This window comes from Ahaetulla prasina, chromosome 2 (assembly GCF_028640845.1).
Source record: "Ahaetulla prasina isolate Xishuangbanna chromosome 2, ASM2864084v1, whole genome shotgun sequence".
In the NCBI taxonomy this organism is placed as follows: Eukaryota; Metazoa; Chordata; class Lepidosauria; order Squamata; family Colubridae; genus Ahaetulla; species Ahaetulla prasina.
Window position 1 is genome coordinate 61,268,153 of NC_080540.1, and position 17,876 is coordinate 61,286,028.

At 40.8% G+C, this 17,876-nt stretch overlaps 1 protein-coding gene across 2 annotated transcripts; it reads right to left on the reverse strand.

The window, feature by feature from the left end:
• Positions 1-892: 892 nt before the first annotated feature.
• Positions 893-17,593, reverse strand: RPN1 (ribophorin I). 2 transcript variants are annotated; one of them, XM_058168164.1, is made up of 10 exons: positions 17,212-17,593; positions 14,629-14,693; positions 13,841-14,147; positions 12,865-13,074; positions 10,030-10,222; positions 7,746-7,845; positions 4,658-4,796; positions 4,331-4,450; positions 3,364-3,609; positions 893-1,927 (listed from the first exon to the last, which is right to left on the reverse strand). In XM_058168164.1, exons 1-10 carry the CDS (start codon positions 17,446-17,448, stop codon positions 1,745-1,747), a joined length of 1,800 nt encoding a protein of 599 aa, XP_058024147.1. In that variant the 5' UTR covers positions 17,449-17,593; the 3' UTR covers positions 893-1,744. The 2 variants fall into 2 exon arrangements, with proteins under 2 accessions (XP_058024147.1, XP_058024148.1); XM_058168165.1 differs by lacking the exon at positions 17,212-17,593 and adding an exon at positions 16,385-16,847.
• Between the last annotated feature and the right edge of the window lie 283 nt (positions 17,594-17,876).

Genomic DNA, 17,876 nt, shown 5'->3' on the forward strand with positions numbered 1-17,876 from the left:
GCCCATGCCCAGCTGAGCCGCGCAATCATCAGAGATTTTTTTTTTACTTTTAAAAGCATTTTTTCTTTAACTGAAAACAAGCTTTTAAAAGTAAAAAAAAAAAGCCTCTGATGATCGCACAGCTCAGCTGGGATCGTCAGAACCCTTTAAAAGCATTTTTTTTACAACCTCTACAACCTCTTCAGCCAAAGAGGTTATAGAAAAAATGCTTTTAAAAGAAAAAAAAAGTTGGCCATGCCCGCTGTCACATTACCTACATACACACACACCAAGCCACGCCCACAGAACTGGTAGTAACCAATTTTACATTTCAACCCTGATGTGGATCAAATAGATTGACTTTTAAGTGAAATATTGTCTTCCTTGCCAGAGGTAACCATAGTGCCATCTGATGTACAAAATGGGATCCCAATCAATTGACAAGTAAATCTGTCAAAGAATATTCTCAAGAGGTGAAAATTCTGAATATATAACTTTTTTCTACTAATTCTCAGGAACAATTTCACTTCGACTACAATGAACAGTGAATTTCTACTTGTCACATTACTTCAAGATTCCTTTTAATAGGAAGTGGAATATAAATATTTAAAATAAAGAAATGATTATGTATTCCCTAACAGAAGCTATATGCTTCTCAATGCCTTCTGAGGAAGGCAGCTACTATATTGCGTCTGTGCCTGTCTGCAGGCTTTTGTTGATTGGCATAAGGGTTTTATTACGTGGAACTGAAATAGTCTGATTTTGTGGTTAATCTTCACATTTTCTATTTTCACATTTTCAAAATACTTTGGTCAAGAGAAAGCAAGACAGAACAGCTTCTCTTCTGTATGTATTTCATTTAAATTCTTCCTTACAATAAAATTTAGATAATTTTGAACAAGCCAAGGATATCTGCACTTCAACTGAAATTTATTTACATATCCTCGACACATATTATTTAGTATAATATCCACACAGAATTGGGAACTCAAGAATTGGAAATTCTTACATAAGGGAAGGTAGAAGAAAATAACATTTAGAGGTCAGTGCCAGAATCTAAAAACTTTCAGATACCCAAATAAGAAATTTAAAACCAGAAGTAAAACATCCGTATGTCTTTATTTAAGTTTTGTTTTCTCAAAGAAACCAACTGTCTAGAGAAAAAAGCACAGGCTCATAAGCAAATTGATCTTATCTATACTCTTCACTTGCCCTGATGCTATAAATTCAAGAGGCTCAGAAAATTCAGATGTAAAAAAATCTCAATCTGTGCAACAAGTATTACAAAAACCCTTTTGAATTATTTATCCATAGTTACATTAAATCCGTAGTTAAATTAAAAACGGAAGAGAAAAAGATTTGACATCAAACCTTTGAAAAAAATAATTGTATTTATTGTCTTCCGAGATATCCAGTGTCCGAAGAGGACCTGTGTGCATGTTTCTCTACTGGTGAGTAGGGGACTTTACAACAGACTCGGAAGTCATAATAATTAACACTTGGAACTTTATGGGAGGACAAAAGTTGTATTAAGCCAACGTAGTATCCGACCTCCTCCACATAGCAATGCAAACATGCCCCAAAATAACAAACCTCAAATTCCAAATTCAGGTTTACAAGGGAAAAAAAAGCCTCCCCACCCCCATGTTAAACACCAGGCATACTTATTTACTGCTCTCTTACTTTCTAAATTAGTATGGCTCAGTATACCCATACAATTGCCTTGCATTCTTCCCTCACATCACCCCAATTTTTAAATCCTAACTTATAGTGCATCGAGAATGTTGTCGATTTTGCTGATCAACTCCTGACGCCTGCTGGAATGGATCTTTTCATTCTCTATGTACGTATCCTTCTTAAGTTTGCCAACAACCAGCCGCTCAGCCTCCAAAGATGATTTCACAACCAGCTCCTTGACTTGACTATCCAGTTTCTGTATTTCGCTGACCTTGAAAGAGTTTGGGACAGAATGTTAGGAATGCAAAAACACAGTCACAACTTTAAAAGCAATATTACTTTAAAAAAAATAGAATCAATTTTTTTTTAATAAAAACATGTTTCCTCCATTATTACGTACAATGTTATTTAAGATTTCCTCTTCTGGCCAGTAGCAAATTTGAATGACGGAAAACGCGCTGGCCTAAATTCTCCCAAAATTCACTTGCCCATTGCCAACTGCAATGAGCCAATACTTTGTCCTTTCCTGTTGAAAGGTGCCTGCAGGACTGACTTTACTTACTCACACTTTGACCAAAAAGTGCATTATGGCGCAAGCTGTCATTACAGATCTTTTCATTAAATGTATGAAATCTTAACATGTATTTATTTACATGCATAGTTGATGGAAGAAATTATATGCTTTTTCGAATAGACACTAGGGCCGTTGTCACTTTCTGAAGCTGTTGTATTTCATTTCACGTTGACTTAACTATTTTAATTTCCTACATGTGTAGCTTATAGAAAATCTTTCATTTCTAGCACTGACAGTGCTGGAGAAATTATAACCAAAAAGTATGATGCAGCAAGAGAAGTGACTTGGATATTGTTCAGGTGGCAATACAATACTGCTAGTGCCATACATTTCCTTTAAGAGCCGTGGTGGCGCAATGTTTAGAATGCAGTATTGCAGGCTAATTCTACTGACTGCCAGCAGTACGATTTTCACCAGCTCAAGATGGATTCAGACTTCCATCCTTCTGAGGTTGGTAAAATGAGGATTGTTGGGGGCAATACGCTGACTCTGTAAACCGCTTAGAGAGGGCTGCAAAGCACTGTGAAACGGTATATAAGTCTAAGTGCTACTGCTATTAACATAAGGGAGGCCTTGCTAGAATTAAGTGATATAGTCAAGTCAAAGTGTCTTAAGTCAGTTAAAGATACTAGTTAAAATACAGATGGTCCTAGATTTACGACCATTCATTTAGTGATTGTTAGAAGTTATGATAGTGCTGAAAAAAGTGACTCAACTGTTTCTCACACTTAAAACAGTCACAGCATCCCAGTGGTCATGTGACCAAAATTTGGATACTTGGCAATTGGCATGTATACACAATGGTTGAAGTATCATGTGATGGCTATCTGCTACCCTTCCAGCCAGCTTCTAACAAGCAATGTCAAGACAGCTGTGCTTAATGACCACATAATCCACTTAACAACTGCTGCAAAAAAAAGGTCATAAAATCAGGCTTGACTCAGTTAATGACAGCCTCGCTTAAGAGATGGAAGTTCTGGTTCCAATTGTGTTTGTAAGTTGAGGACTCCCTACATTTATATTGAGCAAGGCAACACATGAAGCTATGTCAAAATTAGATATTTCAGCTTTTTCTCTGGATTTCAAAAACCTAAAAGATGCATGAATGGATTTCAGTATTAACAGACTCTTACTTTGTCACACAGGTCAGAACCTTCCATCTTCAACTTGGATTGCAATGAGGCTATTTCATTTGTTAAGGCTTTATGTTCAACTTCCAGAGATTTTTTGCCGCTATTCAGAGTAGAAATGTCGCGGGTCTGCTTGTACTTATTCACAGCTTCATCAAAAAGGCGGTAGAGACATAGTCTCTTATTCACTCCAGTTAGAACTTGCTCTGTAATGCAAGCAACTTTCATCCTAGCTTCTGCTGCTGGATCCTGCAAGACAACAATGCTTTACATGGGGAAAACTTTAAGATGCATTGCATTTCATGTTTTATGTATTTATTTAAAACATGTGTATATCTTAAAACCAAACTCTGACCCAACAATAAAATAAGATATACAAAACAAAACAATAATAAAACCAAAAAAGGAAAAAAAATAGAAAAACCTGGTGCTGCAACTCCATGTCACTAATACTATCTATCACATTCTCCTCCCATTGTGATTTCACCGTATTTCTGCGCTTGGGAGAAAAAGCCAGATTTTGCATGCTCTCTGGAAGGTTAAAAGGGGAACGATGGCTGTTGACTCTTCAAGGAGGAGGTGCTTGATAGGTCAATGTTTTGTTAAAATTGAGTCAAAGTTAACAAAACTAGAGTTTAAAACATTTTTAATCACCACAACTTGAAGCTAAAGAGCTTATATTAAACTGCCTAGTTTTATATCTGGGCAGACTTTTGAAAAATGAAAGATCAACCTTTACAGCAGCATAAATGTTTGCTGATTAATTTCATTTGTTTAGACAAATAATTGTCTATATTAAGAAGCAATTAAATGTTAGCTTTACATATAACAGCCTGTGTGCTAACTTTTAGTTTGCATATAAAAAAGCAGGTCAGGTACAACAAAATTAATGCAAAAAATCTAATCCCCAAATAAAAAGTTATCCCATGAAAGAGTGACTCCATCTTTTCCCAAAACTATATTGTGATACCTTAGTGATAGAGAAGTCCAACCTCACATACAGAATCACCGTAAAGAATAGGATGTAGAATGCTCCAACTACCAGCAGAGGTTCTTGCAACATCAGGATTTTATTAAAGGTATAGTGTACCTGGAAAAAGACAAGTAGTAAGGCACAAGGAAACTTGATTACATATTTCCCTAGCTGATTTACAACTGTACTATCTCAGTATTTTTTAATTAATCATCCACTAATGTTTTTCTCTTATTGCCATGACACATTTAATACAATTTGGGCTGAGAGAATGAGAGATGATTTTAATGCTTTACATGAACCAAGTAAAGAATTTGTTTTTACCACAATGTCTTGGATATGTTGTTCAACTAGGTTACTCTTATGTGCCACAATGACTGGACGGCCAAATGTATCAAGATAGGTATAGTGAAGTTCATCAGGAGCCCGGCTGATATCATATGGACTGTCCACATGAATATTTCTATAGACAACAGGAAGCAAAAATGTCAGGGATGCTCTGGAAAAAAAAAATCTAAAGATATGTAACGGTTAGGGCTAGGTGGTTAACATATGTCACAGCTTGCATGTACAGTGCATTCACAAAGTATTCAGACCCCCTTCACTTTTGTCAATTTTGTTATGCTGCAGTCTGATTTTACAGTTGTTGAAATTCAATTTTCCCTCATTAATCTACACTCAGTACCCCACAATGACAAAGCGAAAACAGAATTTTAGAAATGTCTGTAAATTTAGTAAAAAGAAAAATTGAAATATCACCTTGGCATAAGTATTCAGATCCTTTGCAACAACACTTGAAATTTAGTTCTGGTGTCCCTCCCTCCCAATTTCTCTTGATCGTTGCTAATATATTTCTACACTGATTTCTACACCTGTGGCAAATTTAATTGATTGGACATGATTTGTAAAGGCACACACTTCTCTATAGAAGGCCTCATATCTGACAATGCATACTATAGAAAAGCAGAAGCCATGAGATCAAAGAAACTGCCTGCAGAGCTCAGAGACATGATTATTGCAAGGCACAGATCTGTGGAAGGCTACAATAAAATTTCTGCTGCACTGAATGTTCCTAAGAGCACAGGGGCCTGCATAATTCTCAGCTGGAAGAAGTTTTGCACAACCAGGACTCTTCCAAGAGCTGATCACCCAGTCAAACTGAGCAATCTCTTAGTAAGAGAGGTGACCAAGAACTCGATGATCATTCTGACTGACCTTCCAAGATCCTATGTGGAGATGGGACAGAGGGCAGAGGACAACCATCACTGCAGCCCTCCACTGATCTGGACTTTATGGCAGAGTGACCAGACAAAACCCACTCCTCAGTTCAAAACACATGAAAGCCTGCTTGGAATTTGTAAAAAAGCACCTGCAGGACTCTCAGACTGTGAGGAACACGATTCTCTGGTCTGATGAAACCAAGATTAAATTGTTCGGCCTCAATTCTAAATGTTCTGTCTGGAGGAAACCAGGCACTGTTCATCACCTGCCAAATATCATCCCAACAGTAAGCATGGTAGTGGCGGCATCATGCTCTGGGGATGTTTTTCAGTAGCAGGAACTGGGAGACTGGTCAGGGTTGAGAGAAAGCTGAATGGAGCAAAGTACAGGGATATCCTCAGTGAAAACTTGTTCCACAGAGCTCAGGACCTGAGACTAGGCTGAAAGTTCACTTTCCAACGTAACAACAATCCCAAGCACACAGCCTAGACATCATAGGAGTGGCTTAGGGACAACTCTGTGTATGTCCTACAGCAGGGATCACCAACCTTTCGGACCTCAGGGACCACTAAATTCATAATTTTAAATCCCGTGGACCACTAATATGATCTGCCTAATGACCGACTGGGTTGGCATGGCTAGGTGGTCATGTGGCCAACTCAATGTCACTCACATCGAGGGGTGCCTTGTCAGCCTCTACATGCCCCTCCCCTCCCAGCCACTCCTCGCCTCCCTGCCCAGGCTCCTTAGGGCCCCAACAGGAAGCAGTTGCTGGAGCTAAGCAGCCACCATGAGAAAGAGTTGGCAAAAAAGCTGGCTCAGTTCAAATTGGATCTGGCTGAGAAGGAGGCTCAGCAGAAGCACCTCACTGAAGACTAGGAACATAGGCTTTCCAAGCAGAAGAAAGACCTTGCAGGAGTGCAAGGCCAGGTACTGTGCCTGGAGGCTCAGCAGGCTGAGATGGTCAGCCAGTTCCAGGCCATGATGCAGTTTCAAAGGAACATGGTCCTCCGGCTCTTTGCCACCAGCAGCACTTCCTTCCAGTTTTCGCCCAAAGCCCTGCACCAGGAGGCCAAAGCAGACCCCAAGTTGGAATTTCTGTCCCCCTCTGATCCACACAAAAAGACCCCATAGGGGGAGACTCTCTCCAGCAACACAAATGTTCATTTCACGTTTCTGTCTCTGATTAAGTGCAATATAAAAAATGCAAATAATTTTTCTGAGGACCATCAAAATTTTCTTGTGGATCACCAGTGGTCCATTGACCACCAGTTGGTGACCACTGTCCTAGAGTGGCCCAGCCAGAGCCCTGACTTGAACCCTATTCAATATCTCTGGAGGGACCTGAAAATGGCTGTCCACCAACAGTTGCCATCCAACTTGACTGAGCGTGAGAGGATTCTCAAGGAAGAATGGCAGAAAATCACCCAACCCAGGTGTGCAAAACTTGTCACACCATACCCAAAAAGACTTGAGGCTGTAATTCCTGCCAAAGCTGCTTTAAATTTATAGACATTTCTAAAATTTTGTTTTCACTTTGTCATTATGGGGTATTGAGTGTAGGTTAAATGAGGAAAAAATGAATTTCAACAACTGTAGAATCAGGCTGCAGCGTAACAAAATTGTCAAAAGTGAAGGGGGTCTGAATACTTTCTGAATGCACTGTAAGTATTGAAATTACCGTATTTTTCAGAGTATAAGACACCTTTTTCCCCCAAAAAAGAGGGTGAAAATTTGGGTGCGTCTTATATTCTGAATGTAGCCCAGCCCAGCTTCTCAAACGGAGGATTCAGAGGCTGAAAAAAGCATCAGAAACGAAGCTTCAAAAAAGAAGCCCCCAAACAGAGCTTCAGAGGCTTTTTTTCTGAAGCTGTTTCAGAGGCTTTCAGAGGCAGAAAAAAAAGCAAAAAAAAAAAGCAAGGCACAGAGCTCACAACCGAGGAACCTGTTGCTAAAATTCACCTCTGGGAACAGCTGATTGGGAGTATTCCAGGAGGCCAATCCACCTGTCAATCAGCTTTTTTCTTTTCCTCCCCAAAAACTAAGATGAGTCTTATACTCCAAAAAATACGGTAGACTGATTTATTAAAAAAATGTTCCCCATGCATACTACAAGAGCTATATTTTATGAGTGACAAAACTAACAGCAGAGATTCATGGTTTGACAGATCAGCAACCATGTTGTACTTACTTGGCACCCTCTGGAAGAATAATCTTTACAGTTAATGAGTCTGTAACTTGTTCATCGAAAACATGGTCAATAAATCTCATCTTCAGGGCATACTGATCACCTTGAAAAGATTAACAAGCACTGTAAACTTTTCCTTTTCTTATAATGGCAAGATCTACCAAGTTTTCCCGAAACTAAGAATGTCCCGATAATAAGCCCAATTGGGGTTTTGAGCGCATGTGGTAAAATAGCACCCCCCAATACTTAGACGCATACGCAGCTGCAATGCAAACATGACACGAGGAGGCGAGGCCGGAGAGGGGGGGGGGAAGTGAGGGAGAACATGCCCCACGCCACCGTCATCCACACATAACAGCCTCTTGGAGGCTGCTCCCGCAAACCCTAGCTTGTGTCCCCGTTCTTAGTGGCGAGCCAGATGCACCGCTGCCACTTGGGAGAAGAAGAGAGAGAGGAGGTGCTGCGAGAGAGCCCATTTCTGACATTCTTCTCCTCCCGGGCAGTGGCTGTGCATTCAGCTTTCCGAATCTGGCTTGCTGACCTCGGCCAGCGAAGGGGGTGTGGCAGGTGGGGAGGGGTGGGGTGGCAGAGAAGCGAGACGCATGGAGCGAGACAGGACTCCCCTTGCTGTCTCCTCACCCAGCATGGCAGGAGCTGGAAGTCAGGTAAGACACGGCGAAGAAGACAGGCAGAGAGACAGAAAGGAGAAGCAACAGGAGTGAATATCCTCCTGCCCACTTTTATTTGGTAATGGCGCACTGACCATTTAGCCAGATCTCAACCACATCCTTTGGAGATTTGGGAGGTGACTATTTTTCCCCCCTTGTTTTTCTCTCCCCCCAACTTCATTCTTTAACCGGGAGGGGAGGGCATGGGATGAGGTGTTTCTTGCTTCAGCTGCACAAATGGCCTTAAAGCGCTGCCCACCCCTCTCACCCAACAGCCCCGAACCCGACAGAAGCAAAGCCTCCTCCCTGTCTCTTGGGTTCAGTTCACGCAGCCCGGACATTGAAGCCTGGGAGGAGGCTTCACTCTGCTGTCGCGTTCGGGTGTCCCGTCTCGCTTCTCCACCGCCTCACCCCTCCCCAACCCATCACCGGCTGAGATTGGCAACCAGATTCGGGAAGCTGAACACGCTGCCACCGCACAGGAGGAGAACATCAGAAATGGGCTCTCTCGCAGCATCTCCTCTTGTCTCTTCTTCTCCCAAGTGGCAGCGGTGTGTCTGGCTCACCATTAAGAGAAGGGGTGCGCAAGCTAGGGTTTGTGGGAGTGGCCTCTGCCACTCTGCTGCCTCCTCACCTCGTGCTGTTTGCATGGGAAGTAACGAAAAAGCTGCCACGATTGCTGGAGGCAGTGGCCTGATTGGCACTGGCGAAGCAGCCAGTCAGCGCTCCGGGGCCAAGGTTTAGAGATAAGACCCCTCCCCCCTGATAATAAGGCCAAGGCCAAATTTCAGCGGTTAAAAAAAAATAAGACCATGTCTTATTTTCGGGAAAACAGGGTAGTTGTATAAAACATCAATGTAACATTTTTACATTAAGATACTAAGCACCACTAGAACTGATTGTGTAGATAAATTCAATGACAAATTGTAAGAGATTTACACAATAAAATATGCCAATTCTACATTCAACGTAAGCTATCAAACACACATAAACCCTTCCCCTTCCTAAAACATAAGAATTCTGGGTATATTGTGTGAGGGGGAAAATGGATGTTCTGGTGCCCTCTATTAAAGGAGGCCCAAGTACTAGGATCAAGAAAGATCTTCTCTATGGTATCTTCCTCCCTGTGGAAAATTATTCCCATATAAATAAGACTGCCCCCCCAACTTAATAGCTTTTTTAAAAGCCCCAAAGACATGATTTTGCCAGTGGGACTGGGTTCCCCAGAGTGGAGTCCATCAAGTGTTTTCATTACTGTAACCATGGAGTAAGGGTTTATTGTTTTTTGTATTTGGTGTTTTACTTCTGTAGGCCTGAATGAGTTGGGTAGCCATGCAAATTTTCTTAATAAATAAAAAGTTGGAGAAATAAAAACTTCAGTAGATGGAACATTAAACTTTGAAAGGACTGCAAGCATGATTAAAATAAACTCAAGATAAAACTTTTAAATATATATGCAAAATAAAAATCAAGAAATAAACCTCAAATTCTTGAAAATCTCAAGTGTGCCCCTATCTGATCATAAATAGAAATACAGAAATAGAATAGTTTTATACTTGGACTATTTCATTATATATAAACAATTTTCTGGAGGCTAATAATCTGATATGGTTGCCTACCAAGATTAAAGAGATATTCATAGCTGGGCAAGTTGTAGCCAATTATATAGTGAGTCTTCCAACCACCAAACAAAGGGAAACGGGGGCGAATCTCCATTTCCACTGAGTCATCCAAGACAAGAAGATGACTGGTAGATATGTTGCCAATTTCATCTCTGTAATACACATCTTGAGCAGCAGCAGGAAGGATAGTCTGCAAAAGACAGTTTTAGTAAGACCCAGAAGGACACAGACTATAAAATAAATGTAATCTAATTTATTATATTTATATAGCTGTCCATCAGATATTTATTAGTAACTTGCAGATTAACTAAAACAACTAAAAGGCAGCACCCTGTTTCGCCAAAAATAAGACATCCCCTGATAATTAAACCCAATTTAAGCGAATGCGCTAAAATAAGCCAGCCCCTCCAAAAATAAGCCCTCCCTGAAAATATTTAAATGCATGCACAGCCGGTCCCCACCATTTTCTCTTATTAGGGTAAGGAAGACACAGCTGGAAATCAGGTAGGATGGCAAGAGAAGCCCCGTCTTGCTCCATGCACCCTAAAATAATAAGACCTCCCCAACAATAAGGCCAAGCGCTTATTTCGGGGTTCAAAAAAATATAAGACAGGGTCTTATTTTCGGGGAAACATGGTATGTTTCTTCTGAAACGCATAACACCAGCCATTCAGATTAAGTTGAAGTAAAATATGGTTAATGAAGGGGCCGGTTTAGCTCAGGCTGGTAAGGCCTGTTATTAAGAACACAAAGCCTGCAATTACTGCAGGTTCGAGCCCGGCCCAAGGTTGACTCAGCCTTCCATCCTTTATAAGGTAGGTAAAATGAGGACCCAGATTGTTGGGGGGGCAATAAGTTGACTTTGTAAAAATATACGAATAGAATGAGACTATTGCCTTATACACTGTAAGCCGCCCTGAGTCTTCGGAGAAGGGTGGGGTATAAATGTAAACAAAAAAAAAAAAAAATTCAAAAGAACTTTAAAACCCTGAAGAAGAAAAAAAATCTTTATCAAATGCCAAGAAGCATCAAATAAGTCTACTCAGGGAGATTCTTCCATGACTGGGGCACCGACACAGAGAAGGCTGTAATAGGTTAAAAGCAAGGAAGACTGGCCTTGTGTGTTTTCCCATTTGAGGGATTGGCTGTGTTCACTATATCATCCCTGAACACTTTTCATTGAGAGAATAAAGCTCTTCAGGAAGATGAGAAAGGAAGAAAGTTTTCTCATTCTTTGTTTATATGATAAATCATAAACTGGACACATAAGCCAATTGTGAACTAGTATAGCATGATCAAAATGTCAATTCAATGAAATCTCATAGCTTGATTTTTAAAACTTGCAGTTTTCATTTTTTGAACCAAATTCCACGTATCACATATTCACAAGGGACACTTACACAATACAGATAAAATGTAGCCAAGCTATCTCCATCACAGCTGGTATTATCAGCCACAAACAATAAAAATAATGCAAGTTTTACAAATCTTTTGAAAGGGATCCTTCAGAATTCTCAAGAACATATATGAAGCACATCTTTACAAACCATTAAAATAAATATATCCTCTTCCAGAAATGTTTATTTGCTCTGGAATCGGCTCCTACTCGTCTTTGCACCTTTGTGCTAACAAGTGCTTCACTTCCCTGATATAGTCGTTATTTTTTTTAAAAAAATTCCACTAAATAGTAACAAACATTATATTCTAAGTACTTAGAACCGTGATGGCGAACCTATGGCACTGGCACGCATAGCTATACCAGTGGGCACGCCAGCTCAGCTCCGGTGCATATGCGCACACCAGCCAGCTGATTTTCGGGCCTTCTGGCCCCACCAGAAGTAGGGAAAAAGGTTGTTTCCTGCCTCCGGAGGGCCTGGGGAGGTGGGAAAGGCCCGTTTTTTTTTCCACCTGGCTCCAGATCCTCTATGCATCTAGGGAGGGCGAAAACAGCCTTCCCCAGGCCCTCTGGAGGCCCAAAACAGCCCATTTCCCAACTTCCGACTGGACAGGAAGTGACTTTTTTGCTGTCCCCAGGCTCTAGAGACTCCTGGAGGCTAGCGGACAGCAAAAAAGTCACTTCCTGTCCAACCAGAAGTTGGGAAACGGGCCGTTTCGGGCCTCCAAGGGGGTGGGGAAGGCTGTTTTCGCCCTCCTCAGATGCAGAGAGGATCTGGAACCAAGTGAGAAAGAAAAACGGGTCTACCAGACCATCGTGTGCCAGGAGCTGGGGGTGGGGTGGAGGGGGGTTGCATGTGCATGTGCGGGGCGCATAGAATTATGGGTGTGGGGATGCGCGCCGTTAACCTTCTCCCCCCCACATCCTGGCACGCGATGGCAAAAAGGTTAGCCATCACTGACTTAGAATATAAAACACGAAATGAGATTTATCTACAAAAAAACAAAAACAAAAAAAAACAAAACCAAATCAACGAGCTTACAAAAATATGTTTCAAACAAATGAATCCAAGAATGTGATTCAGATAGAGGCCACAAGTGAGCAGCAGAAAAAATAATAGTAATACTAGTAAGTAGCCTATTACTTATTAACTACTAGTTAAAAAGTAATATGATACTTATTAAAAGTGTTTTAACATACTGCATCATGGAAGAGATAGAAACAGGACTTTAAAAGGAGCTGAAAACAAGAAAACATTCTTGGTAACACTTCATGTTCTCAAAGCAGAGAAGTACTACTTGTTCCAAATGTTCTCCTCTTTCCTCCTTCAGTAGTTGGCTCATTCATGGCTACTTTATTATGGCTCATTTTCACAATATGATGCTATTGCTTAAAACAAAGCAATACAACAAGAAATAAAAGAAACAATGAAAAACCTTAAAAGATTTCACAGAAGATATTCCACTATCTGGCTGTCTTTGATAGTCGTATCTAGAGAAAGGTCCTTTGAGCACAGCTCCGGTATGCCTTAAGTCAACTGTTTCTTCAACTGCAATATTACCCCAGTGAGAAACTTCAATGATACGTATCATGCTGGTGATAGTCAGGAATGGACTGTTGTTTTCATAATGTATCTTAAGGCTATCCTGAGAAAAAGAACAATATAACAGAGAAATTGAATATTTATTTGTAGCAGTAGTCACTTCACTTACATGTGAGCAGTTAGTAAAGTCACAAGAACCCTAAAGCGCACTGCCATTATGACCAAATAGCTTAGTGACAGCAATTCCAATAGTCCCAGTTGCTGTTGTAACCCCCAAGACATATAGGCTATTAAGCAAGAAGAGGTGGAAATCCCAGGTAAGGAGCACATATGTACAAAGGGAGGCTGGGAAGGTTTGGGAAGCTCTGTGAAGGCAGCAGATGTGCAGCGAGCAGGAATGACTTACCGGAATGACTTGCAACCTTCCCTGCTGTCTTCCCCACTGACTTGTAGGGAACTGGCGGGGAAGGTTGCAAATGGTGATCATGTGACTGCAGCCATGACACTGGTAATCATAAGCCAGGTTAAGCGAGCACAATCACATGACCACTGCAATGGCTGGAACTTCAGGGACGCATTTTTTTTCAGCACCATCATAACTTTGACTTGTTGCTAAACAAATGGATGTAAGCAGAGGACTATTTTTATGACATATCATAAAAGGTTCCAGTTTTTACAAATGCACTACTGAAAGAGCATTCTATCCCGCACCATCTTGAAATCATTTACGAAGATTTCCCTTTATTTACCTACACAGAATTCTTTAATACTATAGGGACCGGCTAAGATGTTAAATAAGACTGCTTTTTAATTTTTTTTTATTTTTATTCAATTCATTCTTTGCCACTTTGTCACAAGTAAAAGTTTACCTCACTGTATGGGGGTACATCCTTGAAGGGTCCATATTCAATCATATCCTCTGAGCGGCTGGGATTGCCTAACTTGGTGTAGTTTTCAATGTTTCTGGAGGCCAGTTTCACACGAGTTGTCTGGGTCTTGGTTACATATGGAGAGTAGAAATAATGATTACCTTCAAAAACCACAAACTGCTTCTCTGCCTGAGAGATGTGTGTGGGGTAGGGTTGCAGGACATGTGTGAAAACTGTTTCAATAGATAAACGAATTTTTCCACCTGGAGGCAAAGGAGCCGGCAATTTCACAGTGAAGAATTTGCCACTAAAAAGAGGGAAAAAAAAGTAGAAAATCAGTCAGACTATTTCTACGTTCTTTGGTTCTAAATGAGCTCACTGCTGTCAGGAATCTTGATCGATCATGGGACTGGCCAATTTCCGCTGTTAAAATTCAATGGTTAGTTCTTATGGTTTTAAAGCAATACATATATTTAAAAACCAATGCAATGTATTCATTGCTAATACAATAATGTGAAATAAAGAACATATTAACCAGACTGCATTTCTGTGACTCACTATGCCGTACAATGTGAGGAAACTTTTTTTAGCAAATTATCTATTTTCCTAAAAATAGTGCAAGCAGTCAAAAGAGAACTAATTATAAAAATTGAATCTGCGGTATCAGCCCATTTATACAATCTAATTAAACATCTGACATTTTTTGAGGTCACACAATATTACATTTTAAAAAGTAGTCTTAAAAAAAATGAAATAAAAATATCAGCCCTCCCCATGACAAACCTTACCTTTTACCTTTTACTTTTGTTTCCTTCACCTCCAGGGTATTTTCCTCTTCTTCTTCAGCTTTTACCTGTTCAAAAATATATATAAAATGTTGGTCGGTGTCACCATTGACAGTTTCCAAACAAGGCAATAGAATTTATCTATACTATTTGCCAAGAAAAATCAAGTCGGTAGAGATACCAAAAACACATTTTAATTCGAGGTACATGTCAATAATTAAAGATTGTTACTAAAAAAATAGTCATAACTCTTAAAACCTAAAACATCACCCATCAGAAATTGACAAACATGTCAAATGTGCTATACTCCTATTTTAGAATACACAAACATTATGGTTAATAAATAAAAGAATTGTAGAAAACCAGTAAGCAATACATAACTATTTCCCTCAAAAATCCAACTACAATTTAAAAAAGTCCCCTTCTCTTTCTCTAGCAAACTATCTACAGAAAAAGAAAATGATGTTTACTTTCCAATTAGAATTTTGCAGAAGGAAGTAACAATGCTAGTGCTTTCAAAAAAATACATATTCTTTAATTCTTCAATTTCACTGAGATTTTTACTAAGTAAATATTGGTTGGTTGCATCTAAGCATTCACTGTCAATAAAGAAAACAGCATTCAGATACCCAATTTTAAAACAGTAATAGGAGAGACCTATAGCACTAATTTTCATTTAAAGCCTACCCTATTGGAATTTTTGTGAAAGAGCTCCGAATAGCCGAATAGGCTGAGCTGAGTTTGAAGTCCAAAAATACATTTTATTTTTTACTCATAAAAATAATAATCAAAGCTTCTTAAAATTTACTTAAAAAGTGGATTTTGCAAACTTCATTTTTACCCTCAAGGCAAAGAGTTTACTGTAAAAAAAACCAAAAAAGGAATAAGTAATTTAGTATCCCCTTCCTGGTATGTTGAATCGCTACATTCAAATTCCCTCATCACATGCCACACAGAGGGAGAGTTACAAAAATGATTCTCCTCCTAAAAAACAAAATCATTTTATAATATTCTATCCAAAAGTAGAGCCATGTTATCAGAAACGTCAGTTAGAAAATACTGTTTATCCAAGGATAATGCAAAGACTGAAGGGCTACTTTTCTGAGTTTGCTCAATTTATTTAATAATGCAGGCCAATTTTAGAAATGATCCAGCAGATACGAATTAGCAGAATATCTATTCTACACAACTCCTATAGTTATAAATTCACATTGAACTCAAGGAGCAGAACTGTAAATCACAATCCTATCTTTTTTTAATGGATTGGAAATGAAGACTAGTTGCCACAGCCCAGATCTCAGCTCAGTCTCACACTGGCATTGATAAATGCCATTATTCAAACAATTACAGCATTTTCCTCTATCTAAATTAGCTTAATCTGGACTTTCTGACTCCAAATTTAATTTTTTTAAATCACACCTAACTTGCACATTAAAATCATTGCAGAGCACTTGCTTCCTAACAATAGAACCGATGCAAACTAGTATTGGTACTTTTTTCAAGGTGAAGCTTCTGTTAAAACTTTTAATCAACATATAATACAGCAACAAAGCATTTAACAACTTCCATCAAGGATCTCAAGAGACTCCAAACCAACTTTTCCTTCACCACAGCTAGCCAGGATGCATACAGAAACGCTACAAACTATTGCTATAAGGCTTAAGAGACATGGCCAGGCTCCGAAAGCCACACCTCCCTGATTTAAACTAGTTGCTCATGGCTCTTGGAAATAGTCTTATGCTTACGTGTCAGTACTCACCAGGCTTTTGACTACAGCAGCACTCTGGAAGAGAATCAACACACAGGAGTAACAGGAAGCAAAGAAAAGGCCACGGAACGGTCTTATTATTTGAACTGGCATGCTGGCGAAAGTCCAAAGGACATCTCAAGAGCAATTTTGGATGACATATACCCATATTTCAATGAAATTACACGTTCCGTTATTCTGTATTCTCAAATTTACAAACTCATCAACACAAACGGCCTGCAAAGGTTCTGGAGTTTCACTAATACCCACAACATGGGTGGATTTCCTCTATATTTCTGCCATGCTGTGCTACCCTGCTCTCTCCAACCGGGTGCTTTCTCAGATACAAGGCGTTAAAACTTTCAGCGCCCACAAACCAACATAAACTGGGCAAAAGGTGCATCAAAGGCGTGAATCCAACAACTCGGGCTGACACGAGTGTCTGGCTTTATATAACCCGCTCGCCGCTCTCGTCTCCCTGTAATTCCACCGATTCAGCCAAAGCGTTTTCTCGCCCAATCGCCATAACAACGGCCGATTTAAGGACTTTTAACCGGCCAGACCGCTCCTTTCCACCAGCAATCGGGGATTAGGAAGGGTGGAGAGGAGGCGCGATAGCCGAGTAACGCTGGGGAAAGAGAGCGGAGGAACAGGAGGAGGAAACAAGGAAGAGGGCACAGATCCGCCTAAAGACGGACAACGTGGAAACGAGAAGCCCGATCACAAAAAAAAAAAAAAAAAAAGTAAGAGACTTTGGCAAGGAGGGCGGGCGGCATCCGGGTTCAAGGAGCGGCAGAAGCAGCAGGCCGAGAGCTTGGACGGCCCAGCGGTTGGCTCACCTGCGCCCCCAGGTAGGCCAGGTGGCTCTCCAAGCCGGGGTCCAAAGCCAGGAGGAAAGACGTGGCAGATGCCGAGCTGCCGGCGGAGTTGGCCAGGTTTATCTCGGCCGTCACTTTGGCCAGGTGTGTGCCGAGGTCCACGGTCCGTTTGACGTCTTCATTGATCAGCTCGGGAGCTGCCAGGGCCGCCCTGCCCAGGCAGAGAAGGAGCGAGAGGTGGACGAGGTGGATCCCCATGGTCGGCCACGCTGAAGAACGGAGCCGCGGATCAAACCGGATGGACTCACTCTTTCGCGTCGCTGTTCATTCATCCAAAGGGCACAAGATGGCGCCCCCCATGCCGAGCCCACAGACAAGATGGCGACACCCAGCAACGCGCCGCTCTCGAAAAACGGCACGGCCCTACAACGCGACGTCCTGATCTGCGCATCGCATTCGCGTCACGTAGTTGAGGTACCGGGGGGCGGGGGGCGGCGGAGGGGAAGGGCGGCGGGTGGACTGATGGCAAATGAAAGATCGACCTGTCAGAGCTGTTTGCACGTGACGCCAGTCCGCGCCTTCACGAATGATTTTGAGATCTCGTAAACTCATCCGGGTGTAAATTTATTTATTTATTTATTTATTTATTTGTCACAACATCATACAAAAAGATTATGTAGTATATA

Bases quoted from the DNA above. Each gene is read 5' to 3' on its own strand.
- RPN1 (XM_058168164.1), bottom strand. From the start codon at position 17,448: ATGGGGATCCACCTCGTCCACCTCTCGCTCCTTCTCTGCCTGGGCAGG. The intron at 14,148-14,628 runs GTAAGGTTTGTC...CCCTCTTTTTAG, and splicing joins ACAAAAGTAAAAGGTAAAAG to TGGCAAATTCTTCACTGTGA. The intron at 4,451-4,657 runs GTAAAAACAAAT...GTCTTTTTCCAG, and splicing joins AACATATCCAAGACATTGTG to GTACACTATACCTTTAATAA.